We start from the raw sequence: 13014 nt of genomic DNA on the forward strand, positions 1-13014 counted from the left end.
CCCGTGTCCCCTGCATCGGCAGGCGGACTCTCAACCACTGTGCCACCAGGGAAGCCCCGGTGACAGCTTTTTGAATTGCCACACACCTCCCAAACCTGAGTCTCTCTCCTTTCTCTGGTAGGAAAGGTTAGCAGGTAGAATTCTCAAGTAGCTCTTTTATGCTTATTATGTGACCAATAGGGGCAAAAGCTCTCTCAAATTAAACTTTACATTGATTAAACTTACCCCTGGCCTTAAAGCTCCTGATCTGCCTCTCTTCCTGTTTTTCAACTCTGGCTAACTCTCTGGACTAAGTTTCTTTAATTTTTTTTCTCCTGACTTTTCTCTGCTTTTTTTCTGCCCTCTCCACCCTTCACCTTGAATTGGATGTACTTCATAAAATGATGTCTAGATAATTCAGCCATTCTGCTGAATTGAACTTAAATATCGGACAATATACATTTTAAGTGGTTTTAAACTAATGTGAAAGTGTTGGAATTTCTACCAATATAAACATATTAAACTTAAGACCATATTCAAATACAGTTAAAAATTACATGTTTCTTCTACTAGAAATCTTAAAGGATATATCTATATACACATAAAATTCACCTTCTGAGTCATGCTGTAATTTAGATTATATTTTATTAGACATTCTTTACAAATTTAAAATACTGCTATTTTTACATGCGCAGAGGAAAATCAGTTTGGATAATTATTTAGGCATTCATTAAAATCAACCACAATATAGAGATACTTTATTGTGTCATTTATCAACATACTTGATATGTATATCTAAAGTGCATTATGTTACAAAAAATATAGAAATTCAGCAGCACCAAGACACATTTACAAAATAAATACATCAGTTGACAAAATAAATTATGGTAAATGTGATAATAATAATTGGATTAGCCTTGGCAAAAAAAAAAATATTCACAATGACCAATGTGCAGTTTCATAGAGCAATGGGGGAGACAGTTTTATTCCAATGCATTTACAGTATTTACAGACAATAAATATTTCTAATACTTTCCATATGTTCATTATTACAGAATCCTGCAATATGTCTTCTGAACATCTCTGCTGAAAATTTCAATGCCTCCTGTAAAGAGAAAGAAGGGAAAGAAGAGGAGAAAACAGGTTAATTCTCTTTACAAATGAAGAGACATAAAATAAAGGATGTAAATTAAGGAACATAGAATCACAATAGAAAGAGATTCAGGGGACTGCTTGTAAATATCTTTTACAGAAGGTGATTGTGGGATCCACCTGACTTTCTAGAACCTCTGCTACAGGCTGAGTCTTTAATCTGATCAAATGGTCAATGTACAGCCGAAAGGAAAATGGGTAAGGGACAAATTTGAGAATTCAGAAATAAGGCCAGGCTGTGCAATACATCACTGAATACACCTTGCTTAGAAGTTTATTCCCCGGTGATGCCCAGCAGAGGTGATGCACAGGTTGATTATTCTGTTCAGGTTCTCACTTGGCCAATCTCTCACTAAGATAATGGGCTGTTGTGAGGGTAGAGTGTGTGATCTGGGGTAAAGGTTAGAAGGATGTGTAATTAAACAAAGTATGTTTGATTTGAAGATATCTGTTCTTCTTTAGCTGTCCTTAAACACTAATGAATAAAACTATCATTGGATTTTAGTTTTTGAAGCCCAAACTAAGATAGAATTGCTGCTAGTTTTTTGACTGAATCTTGCATTAGAGATTGGGAAAGCCCATTTTAAATTAGAGAATAAGAATCAATTAATTTAAAAGTATAAAATAACAATATTTCACATCACTGTGTTTGTTTTATTACCCAGAATAAGTTACCACTTGGGACTGACACCTTTTCGAACCCTTCTAAACACTGTAATGACAGTATTTTAAGATGAGCTAGTGACTTTTTCTCTGCTTTTCTCTCTCCTCTCTGTGTGGTCTATTTCAGGGAATACATATTGGTGTCAAGGAAACAACTACGGAATGGAATCTGATTGGCTGTGTCACCGCATTAACAGCCAGAGTTTTACATGGCAGACCTGCATGGTTGTGAGACCTACCAAGAAGCAAACTCTTGACAATTTAGGAATTTTATGTGCAGCTTGAAGAATGAAAAACAAGTTTAGCATTTAGGGGGTTTTAATGTCTTAAGGAATTGACCTCTTCACCAACAGTCTTGTTTGGAATGATGAAATAGCTCCTAGTTACACAGAAAAAAAAATAGTTTACGATTAAAATTTTAAATGGTAGGTGGATATGGATGGATGCTATGAATAAAGTCCAAAAGGCAACTGTCAAACTCAATAATTTGCTTACTGTACTGATTTTTAAAGGTCTTGGTACTAAATGGTATTTAGTGAGTTGAGTAACACAAGCAGGGAGCGAATGAATAGTCTCGAACAATTATTTCCTCAGAAGGAAAGAAAAAGGAAATAAATTAAAGGACCAAGGAAAAGATCTTTTGATTAAGTTTCACCCTGCCCAGCCAGTTTGCTTGTTATCGGTCCTTCTGAAGCTCTTCTGAGTACTGAAAAGCTTTTCTATTATTTCTAAATCAGTGTTTGCCAAGGCAAATGATATGGTCTCAATTAAATGAGTTCTACTGTAACTGGACATCTCATTTGCAACATCAAAAATTCCAAAATGTAATTTCCAAAATGTAAAGCTATGTATTTTCCACTGAATGGTTCACGTGAGAGGATCCAGACAGTGTTAGCACAATAGTTTCTTTTAAGAAATACCACCACTATTATATATTATAATAAAGTCTGTGCTTGCTATATCATCAGGCCTCTTAGATCATAGTATAATAATGCAAAGAGATTAAAGAGAGGACATTAATAAAAGGTTAGAGGCTTACAAATCTTTAAAATAGTTATTCTGAAAAGACTCTAGTTGGATTACAAAATTTGCATGACCCCATATGTTCTCATCAGTACACTCCTGAATTTCCCCACTCTTCCCTCACCTCTATTGCATTGTATTGGGAGAATGCCAACATCTGGCTGCCAAATGAACAGTGCTTTCCATGAACATCCCTCAGAACCAGGGAACAGAAAGGAGAAGCAGAAGTATTCTACTTCTTTCAGTCCTAGGTCTGGATTTGATTAGGGTACTGCCTAATTTTTACTAAATCTATTTTTTTAAATATCTTTATTGGAGTATAATTGCTTTACAATGTTGTGTTAGTTTCTGCTGTACAACAAAGGGAATCAGCTATACGTATACATGTATCCCCACATCCCCTCCCTCCTGAGCCTCCCTCCCACCCTCTCTATCCCACCACTCTAGGTGGTCACAAAGCACCGAGCTGATCTCCCTATGCTATGCAGCTGCTTCCCACTAGCTAGCTATTTTACATTTGGTAGTGTAAATGGTAGTATATGTCCATGCCACTCTCTCACTTCGTCCCAGCTTCCCCTTCCCCCTTGTGTCCTCAAGTCCATTCTCTACGTCTACGTCTTTATTCCTGTCCTGGCCCTAGGTTCTTCAGTACCGTTTTTTTAGATTCCATATATGTGCGTTAGCATACGGTTACTAAATCTGCTTTAACTTAGAGACACCTTTGGGATAAGAATTGATGAGGGCTGGTTTTCAATTCTCCAGATATTTAAGAGCATTGCAAATTTTAAATGAATAGAATTTATTCAAAAGTATTTCTACTTCTGTTTTTATAACATATATTTTATATATATATATATATATATATATAAAATGGATAAAAATAGGTTCTGGCAATAAAGTAAAACACTTGCATTAGTTATAAATATGTACAATTAGGATCATATCTTAAAATACACTGAATGTGTGCATTAAGCCAAGACTTATGGGGTTTGTTACCCCTTATAGATCCATTAGATATCTGCAGAATAGATCATTCACTCTGCTAAAGATTCCTCTACTGCCACTGCCCACTGATTACTGAAGCTGTACTACTTAGCCAGTATAACTATTATTTATATGCTATTTAATGATGGGTTTTGTCAACATAACTCGAAGATAGATGTGATGGTAAAAAGGTTCAAAATCCCCTTTGAAATATCACTCTGTCATCCTATCTCTACCAGTCAGGGGAAAGGATTGGAGAAGTAACAGGGGACTCTTTAAATAATGAGATCATTACTGCATATGATGCATTCTTGTGTAGTTTTCCTCTTTCTTTCAAATCCCACAGAAAAGCTGTACTGAAAAGTAAAAACCAAAAAAGATCCTATCAGTGGAAATGCAGGGGTAAAGTGCAGTACTAACATGGCGCTGGCTTAAGCATCAGGAAATGAAATAAAGGCAGTTCTGAGGACAGCCTATCCCAGTTCCCAGGTCTGCTCAGTTGCCTTAACTGTGGAAGGCCTTCGTTTTCTATTTTATAAAATGAGATTAATACTTGCCCCGTTTTTGCCTCACAGAAACACACATAGGTAGATAGATAGATAGATAGATAGATAGATAGATGGATGGTACAACCAGAACGAAATCTAAAAGCATCCAAATAATAATTCCATGTAATCTTACTTAATCTTCACCTGACCCAGTTAGGTTGGCACAAGTACTACCTTTATTTCACCGAAGAGGGGAGTTAGTCTTAGAAAGACCAAGGAACTTGCCCAACGTTATGAGCTTTAGTAAGTTTAGACCCAAGACTTGAACCTAAGCGTTTTGGCTCCAAAGTGTGTGCATGTGAGCATCTGTGAGCTAAGAATAAACAAGCCACATAGATGTGGATTTCAACTTGCAGTGGACAAACAGATACATGAGAAAAACTTATACCTTAGAACCAAGTCTATACTTAAAATTTTTCAGAAATCATGATTTTTGTTCCATGAACTGGTAGAAACCAGAGTTAAATTTAATTAAATAAATTTAAAGTCTGTGTTTAAAATTTTAAATTTAATTAAATGAAAATAAATTTTAAGTAAATTTAAACTAAAAAATGTGGACGGCTGAGAACTGTTTATGGTAAGATATTTTTCTGTAGTGTTTGTAGGTCATATCAAATCCTTCTGCATTCTCCCTTGGAGTGAAGAAAAGAAAGAAAGAAAGAAAGAAAAAATAATCAAAGTTTGACATAGTGTGCGTGGGGGAAATCAATACGTTTCTCTAATGAATGGTGAAGGTGCAGTAGCTTCTAAAGCTTGAGTGAAAAAATGAAAGGGGTTAGTAGAGCACTAAAGGATTGGTGTCGGGGTTTGCTGGTGGAGAAAGAAGCAGGGTGATTAAACCCCCGTGGGTGTTGAAGGGCTAGGAGCACACTGCTTTAAGGCAGGCCGTATCCTGAGCCATCTTGGTTTTGTAAGCTTTTAAATTCTGGAGCCATTGATGGAGGGAAAGATAGGGAGGAGATTCTAGGTCTGTGCAAGCCAAAGCAGAATAGAGGCTCCACACCCCACCTGGGGGCACGGAGGAGGAGCTGGGGCCCCGGGAGCCGGTTACCGTGAATTGAGCTCCAGCGATGTCGCGGAGATGTCAGACAGGTGGTCCCCTTCCAGCCAACACCCAGCCACGCCCGAGTTCAGCCAGGCCGATCGAGTTCGCCGCTTCTTCTTTTCCTGCTCCTTGCGTTTTCCAGGCTTGCTTTTCTTTTTCTTGCCGGGTGTCTTCAGTGGCTGCTCTTTGTACGTCTCCACCTTGTTGGTTTCCTGAGTCAAGTATCTGCCCTCATCGTCAGACCCAAATCGGACGGGGTGGTTCTTGGTGTTGGGAACAGGCTTGGAGTTGGGGGACACCTCCGAGGTAGCTCTGATTTCAGCTGTGTGGATTTCCGCGATCAGATGGTGCAGGAAGAATCGTCGCCGTAAATCTTGGATGGACTTCCCCTTGTCATGGAGAAGCTGGTGTTCAGACACAGCTCTTTTGCTTTAAGGGAAAAAGAACAGGAGGGGAAGGAAACAATGACATTTTAGTAGATGGCAGAGACCACAAAGACTTGAGGAAAGCCCTTTAAATTGTCTACTTGATCCAATACAGGATACAAACTAAGCTGGAAGAGCTGCAAGCTGACTGAGCAGGGAAGGGGCGAGAGCGGAAGGGAAGAGCCGGCCGTTAGGAGGCTCCAGCTCCAGCCTCATCTATGCGGCTCCCTAGGTCGGTGACCTTGGTGAGAACACTAATGTTATTGGGCCTCAGGGGCCCCATCTGTTTAAAAGGAAAGGATCAGATTCTGAGATTTCTATGCTGTCTTCTCAATTTAAAATATTATGATTCAGTTATTCAAAGAAATGGACAGAAATCACTGGGCTTTTTTCCCCACATTTTTCAGAGTTGTGTTGGGGAAATAAATCCAGGTGTCTTAGTCTGGGAAACAAAAAGGTGGCTGATTTCACCTGAGTACTCGCCCCAGACATACTTGTGCGTGAGCAGACGTGCATGCACGCATACTGCTCCCCACTTGAGAAAATACTACTACTACTGGATCGCAAAGAAGAGCAAGCTCTACTAGTAAAAGCAAACAAAGACTGAAGGATGAAGTGAGCTGTGAAGCCTGTCTAGGAAACCACCTAACAGACTGAATTTGAACATGATTGATATTAGACTATGGGCTACCAAGAACCTATATTTGAAGGCCAGCTGTCAGAGACAGCATGCATAATTTTCTGTAAAGTAGTGGGTGGTCTCTTTTAAATGACTTTGAGTGTTTAAATTAAGTGAGATCATTCTATTTCATCTGTGCATCTCTTTTTTTTTTTTTAATTTAGAATTTCAGAGGGTAATATCTTTAGTACTTAACTGAGAAATTCACTTTTCTATTTGTTCTTTGTCTTAAAAATATCTCTAGAGACAAATATGATTTTCCTATTTAAACAACACCCTAATAAAAATATGGTGAAAAAGAATAAACTAATTCTCTATCAATTCTTTTAGATAACACCCCAACTCTTGCTTAAATGTCCATTCATGCATTCTTGTATTATTCTGTGCGTATTTATTAACCAAATTTAAGTATTGCATACATGAATCAGTCATATTATGTCTGCTACAACTATGCTGCACCTAACTCCAATTTCTACCACTGAAACAACCCTCCAAAGTGGCTCATTTTCAAAAGTATCTGAAGGGGCCTTCCCTGGTGGTGCAGTGGTTAAGAATCCGCCTGCCAATGCAGGGGACACGGGTTCGAGCCCGGGCCCGGGAAGATCCCACATGCCGCGGAGCAAATAAGCCCGTGTGCCACAACTACTGAGCCTGCGTGCCTAGAGCCCGTGCTCCGCAACAAGAGAAGCCACCACAGTGAGAAGCCCACGCACTGCAATGAAGAGTAGCCCCTGCTCGCCGCAACTAGAGAAAGCCCGTGCGCAGCAACGAAGACCCAATGCAGCCAAACATTTAAAAAAACAAAACAAAACAAAAAAAGTATCTGAAGGTATTTCACAGGGCTGCATCCCACATATTGTCATTCCCCTGACACTACGATAGATTTATCTGGTCTCATTACTTTCATTAATACAACTTTAACTCCTCAGAGAAACGTGACAATAATAAATAGCACTCTCCTCATTTCACAGATGTGGAAAGTGAGGTTCAGAGAGATTAAAGGCCTCACACTTGCTCACATGATGAGAACAGGCAGAACCGGGCTCCAAAGACGAAGTCTTTTAATTCTAAAACCAAGATTGTTTTTAGACTTCCTCAACCCTTTCTCTTACTGAAGCTGAAGTGTATGTTGAGGAAACAAGAAAGGAAGGTCATAAAGAGACTGTGGTAGGCACCATGGCAAGGGGCAAATGGACAGCAATCTATCAGCTTCCTTGAAGACCAAGCTTGTCCCAAGAAGTACATTTTCATCACCAGAATAACGAACCAGGATTCCTAGTCTGGATTATCACTGGGGGAAGGAGAGATTGTCTAGTTATATTGTGAGTGCCAGAAGGGTAAGGCATGAAAACACAGTCATTATTTCTCCGGACCTTATAGCCAGAATACCAGCTTCCTTTCAGCATTTTGGCGTATGCACTGACTTTAAGCCATGAAGCTTGTGCAAAAAAGACATGACTTAATGGAAAGGAATTTAATAGGAGCCTGGTTTAAATGAGGCATGAAGGAGTCTCTCTTCCTTTTTGAAGGTGCCACATGTGACTAGATTAAAATTCACTTACTTTGTGGCAGTAGTTAGTATCCTGGAAACTCTTAATAACCTACAAATTGGAGGCTTTGCTACAACAGATTTATATTGTCTAATAACATTTTTAAAGAATAGGACTGATATACTTGCAAGTATTATAAGTATTGCAGTTTAATAAGTATCTTTTAGCAAAATGTCACGTTAAAGAAAGAAGTTCTTAGGTGTGATCAATTATACTATTTGGAGCTTTTATTATTTTCTCAATTCCTGGCAGATAGCCACCCATCTGTATTGTTTTCCAAATGTATAATACAGCCTATTCTAGCTTAACTCGGGGTCAAAACTTTTAACAGTTGGTCTGTTCTAATCAAGCCACCGTTGCTCATGCCTCCTCTGACTGGCATATATGCCTGTCATCCTGGCTAGCCTGTCAACTGTGAGTCATGGTGTCTTCCTAGCTCAGGCACTGCTCTTTCCCAGGATGGTTCTCATGGGAAATGGAGTGATCATTCTATCCTCTGTTTTATAAAAAGCCTACAATATGGCACAACTTTGTCCAGATTAAAATAGTACATCTTTCATGGGGTACAAAGATTCTTTCTGCCTTTAGGGGTACTTATTAATATATTAGAAAACACAGACTTTCTTAAATGTTAAATCTGAAATGCTGTCACATAATTTACTTACTAGCTCAAAGGTGTCTGCATTTAAAATATTGTGAAGAATGAATTTCTGATTGAGCAACTACACTAGAGGATCAGGAATATAATAGTGTCTTTATTGTCAACAAGGTCCATGGAGTGTTCTATTTATTTTCCAAATAAGACATTAACTGAGACAAGGGTAAGTGACTAGCATGTACAAACTAGATGTACACGGGGGGTGGGCAACATGTTCCAATTAGGGAGGCTTTCACTTTAGATAATTCTGAAGTACTTAAGTTGTAAATATGGCCTCAGTAACAGTCTGTTACTTTCTATGTCTGTAAACATTGCATAGCACAGTGGTTCACATGACATTTATTACATACCCAACATGGAAAAACAAGTATGCTATGTTCATGGTCTCCTTTGATTATTATTAAAAGATGCAAAAATGTGGATGAAATGCTTAGCACAGATAACTCTGAATTCAGTCAAAATACAGCTCTTCTGCCTTAAAAAAAAATCACTCTCAAGGGAGTTTTCAGGGAAGAAGATTCAATTTCTAAGGAGCTCTCATGGAGCACAGGGAATAGCTGGAGTGATGGGAATTCCGTTTTCAGCACAGGAAGAGATGGCATGCCCGTGTTGATGCTAGGCTCCTAAGGAAGGCATCTGGGTTTAAGAAGAAAAGTTCTGTGGTACATGGAAGAGTCAGGGTTAGGGTGTTAGAGTTAAGATGACTCACCAGAAGTCCTTTCCAACCCAAATGACTCAGTCGAAAGTTATGCTTTTCACTAAGTGGAATAGACCCAGTCTGGCTCCCAAGCAAATCAGTCAATGATGTTTTAGGTTTCTGAATCTGCTGGGGCTTTCTTTCTAAGTTAAACACAAAGACCGCCACCTGCTGAAAGCCACGTACATCTGGACAAGAATGTCCTCAGGTCTCCAACTTACGCTCTAGACTCATTAAGTAAAGTCCTTTTGGACTCACAGGTCCAGAAGGTTCACAACCTACATTGCCATGGCCTGGGAAGTGTTATTGTTGTAGTAGTCCCCTCTCCCTTAAAAGTTAGCCGTTAGCTAGAAAACATCTAAAGCAGTTTCCCTAATACTTGGTGTGAAAAATAATCGGGGAGTAATATGATTTGATTATATGTTAAAATTTCTTTCAAGGATCTAGGTTGATGTGTCGTAATAGTAGACTAATGCTTTGTCTAGCACACAAAATTTACCGTTACTTGGTAATAGTGCAAAAATAATGACTCGTTTTTTTAAACTCCATTTGGCTGCAATAATTTGATGAAACCTTTTAATCTGCTGATGATTTCAGCCTCCATGAAAAACCATGGCTGTAATGTGATGATCTATTAGCCACTAACTATAAGAATGCTTTGTGGTAGTTTTTTTTTTTTTTTTGCGGTACGCGGGCCTCTCACTCTTGTGGCCTCTCCCGTTGCGGAGCACAGGCTACGGACGCGCAGGCTCAGCGGCCATGGCTCACGGGCCCAGCCGCTCCACGGCATGTGGGATCTTCCCGGACCGTGGCACGAACCCATGTCCTCTGCATCGGCAGGCGGACTCTCAACCACTGCGCCACCAGGGAAGCCCCTTTGTGGTAGTTTTATAACCATCTGCTGAGTGTGAGTGTTTTACTGCAATATTGTATTTCGCCCACAAACAAACCTGTAACAGGGTCTCTGGCTGCTAAGTGGTTTCTGATGTGTCTTCTGCAAGGTGCAACAAGGAAAGAGTTAAAAATAGCCTTTAGGACTCACTTAGCACTATTTTTATGCCATAACTGTAGATTTAATCATGGGCCATTTACTGTTTCTCGAAAGAGAAAGCAGGCATTTCTTAAGCAACTTTAAAGAAAAAAATTGGCTCTGTTCCAAGACAGTATCTTTTGACCAAATAAATACAGCATTTAAGTGTGCTTTTAAAAATTTAGTCTTCATCTATATTTATATATGGCTTTTACATAACTGAATTAAATACAAGTTTCAAAAGGAGCAAAAAGTCAATACAATTTCCAGAAATACATCAGCAAAATGTCGATTTGATGCGGCTTTATCTTCAGCACAACGTGCTACACAATTTGCCTTAGGAGATTCATAATAGATTTTCATTTTGGTGCCAAGGTTCAGACATGTCTAAAGTAATTTCATTTAAGGATTTTCTGCTTTAATAATAATAGACTAAGGGCACATATAAAAAGTTGCCTTTTTGGACACCCTTGGGAATTTACAAGAAAGCACCAGGAACTTGATTGTAAGTATTAGATATTGCTATCTTTAGTGTTAGTGTAAAAGTTCTCCGTAATTCCTTCACCAGAGGCAAACTTGTCTCCGTTCTCAAACTTTACAGTTTTCCCATCCTGAACACCGAGAGTGCAGCTTAAAGATCACCCAAAGATGGTCTTACACACATGAATGAACTGCTAGGTCCAACGGATTATTAAGCTGTGTACTCGCCCACTCTTCCAACCTTTCAGTCACACAACATGGTGTGATTTCTCTGGTGTGCTTTGAGGTATGATTATTTTAAAGTCAAAATTATCCTTAAAGAATCACCAAATGAAAATGCCAAGATACAAGTTTTCAGTCTACAGTGCAAATATTTGACTCCAGATTAAAGAGCTGTTAGCAATAATTCCAAGTGGGAAAAAAAGTTTCCACACCTAATATTCATTTTGGAATCAAGCACTCTAGCGTTCTTGAACGGTATCAATACCAATGTTGGAGTTGTGCCATTGCAAAGTTGTTACTACTTCATTATATAATATGCCTACATTATGTAATGTGGTCCATTTTATATGCTTAAAATTATGTCATTCATAATAAAATTAGATGTAAAGTTTTTGCTTTTCACACAAAACCTGTCACCCACATGCAGTATGTACGTATACAAGTGCACACAGACATATGTCGCCTGGACCCCTCAGCTTCCTCCGAGTTATCTAAGTTTCTTGCAATCTTCACAGTTTCAATATCTTCCCAGGTCCTGAAAGTAACCCTTTTTTTTCACTAAAGGAGATTTTGCCTAGAGGAGATTCTGTAAAACGCTCCCTCTCATGAAAACACAAAAAATTTGTCTCTTGCCTGTTGCCCCTTGAGGTTCAACCAGTTCTCCCGCCGGGTTTGAGGAGCCGGGCTCAGCCCCGGGCAGGTAGCGGATCTCTCCGCTCACTAACCCGGGCGAGGAGCATCAGTGACCGCGGCGAGCCCTGGGCAGCGCCCCAGCCTGGTGGCCTCTCCCCCTGGACTCCCCAGCCCTCACCCGGCGACCTGGGGAGGACCGGGCACTTACAGTCGGCGGCCGAGCTCCTCCACCGAGCGCCCGCAGGAGGGCACCGAGTAGCTCAGCAGGAACAACGCGACGCTCCACTGCTGAACCAGCCTCCACAGCATCGTATCCTCTCTCTCTGGGGACCTGCAACGGAGAGGAAAGGGGCCCGAAGTGTCAGTCCGGCATCTCCATCTCCCCGCACTACCCCGCTGCGCCCCTTCAGCCTGCTTTCTAATAGCCTCCTCAAGGGCATCTCCCAAGTTGCAAAGAGCAAGAAAAAAACTTTCTCTGGAGCCTCTCGGCACTTACTTATTTAGGAACAAACTACTGTGCTTTTTCCAAACCACACAGGCAAAAAGGGACCAAAAAGAGGAAGAAAAAAAAAAGAAAAATCAGAGGCGCCTCCTCCGAAATAATAACCAAAATGAAATGGGTTTATATATGTATCTATGATGAGCAGCGTGTTTACACGTCTCCCATAGCAATGTCTAATTAATCTGGCCGGCAGTATCTTGGGTTCGGGAAGCAGGGCTAACCCCTTCTTAAAAAAAAAAAAGAAAGTTTCCCCTTCCGAAGTCTGCTTCTTTGCGAACTAGGCCGTCTTGTTCCAGAGCCACTTGCAGCGAGACCCACATATATATACCTAGCTGTCTGTCTACCTCCTCTGGTGGGCTGGTTGCTTCCGGAAAGTTGATTCCACACACCCTGGGAACCAGTTTCAAGTGCGTGTGTCGTCGATCAGGAGGGCCAGGTGGCGGCGAGGGCGGGTTAACAGCGGCGCGGAGGGGCGGCGGCGGCCTGAGCGAGCGGCAGGGCAGCAGCGGCCCCGCTTCAAGACCGGGGAGGCATGCTGGCCGGGCGGCGCAGGTTGGAGGAGAGTTGAAAGCCGAGCAGAGGAATGTTCACACGCTCGCAGGCAAACCTGCCGGAGAAGTGAGCGAGTCGCAAAGAGGTGGCGCCCTAGGAACGCGCGCGGGGCGAGCGAGGGCGCGGGCGCGCGGGGGGCGGGGGAGGCGACGGGCGGCCGGAGCGACCGGAGGGGAGCCCCGAGCCGGGAAC

General features: G+C 40.9%; 1 protein-coding gene across 2 annotated transcripts; it reads right to left on the reverse strand.

The window, feature by feature from the left end:
- Positions 1-607: 607 nt before the first annotated feature.
- Positions 608-12889, reverse strand: PTHLH (parathyroid hormone like hormone). Of its 2 annotated transcripts, XM_024733350.1 has the most exons (5): positions 12599-12682; positions 12265-12279; positions 11977-12099; positions 5401-5823; positions 936-1084 (listed from the first exon to the last, which is right to left on the reverse strand). In XM_024733350.1, exons 3-5 carry the CDS (start codon positions 12075-12077, stop codon positions 1075-1077), a joined length of 534 nt encoding a protein of 177 aa, XP_024589118.1. In that variant the 5' UTR covers positions 12078-12099; positions 12265-12279; positions 12599-12682; the 3' UTR covers positions 936-1074. The 2 variants fall into 2 exon arrangements, with proteins under 2 accessions (XP_024589119.1, XP_024589118.1); XM_024733351.1 differs by lacking the exon at positions 12265-12279 and having other exon boundaries at positions 608-1084; positions 12615-12889.
- Positions 12890-13014: the final 125 nt, after the last annotated feature.

The sequence above is a fragment of the Neophocaena asiaeorientalis genome, unplaced genomic scaffold (assembly GCF_003031525.2).
Source record: "Neophocaena asiaeorientalis asiaeorientalis breed wild unplaced genomic scaffold, Neophocaena_asiaeorientalis_V1.1 scaffold150, whole genome shotgun sequence".
Classification (NCBI taxonomy): domain Eukaryota; kingdom Metazoa; phylum Chordata; class Mammalia; order Artiodactyla; family Phocoenidae; genus Neophocaena; species Neophocaena asiaeorientalis.

Coding starts and splice junctions, on each gene's coding strand:
- PTHLH (XM_024733351.1), bottom strand. CDS start 12,077: ATGCTGTGGAGGCTGGTTCAGCAGTGGAGCGTCGCGTTGTTCCTGCTG. Junction 5,824..11,976: donor GAGGAGCTCGGCCGCCGACT/GTAAGTGCCCGG, acceptor TTTCCCTTAAAG/CAAAAGAGCTGTGTCTGAAC.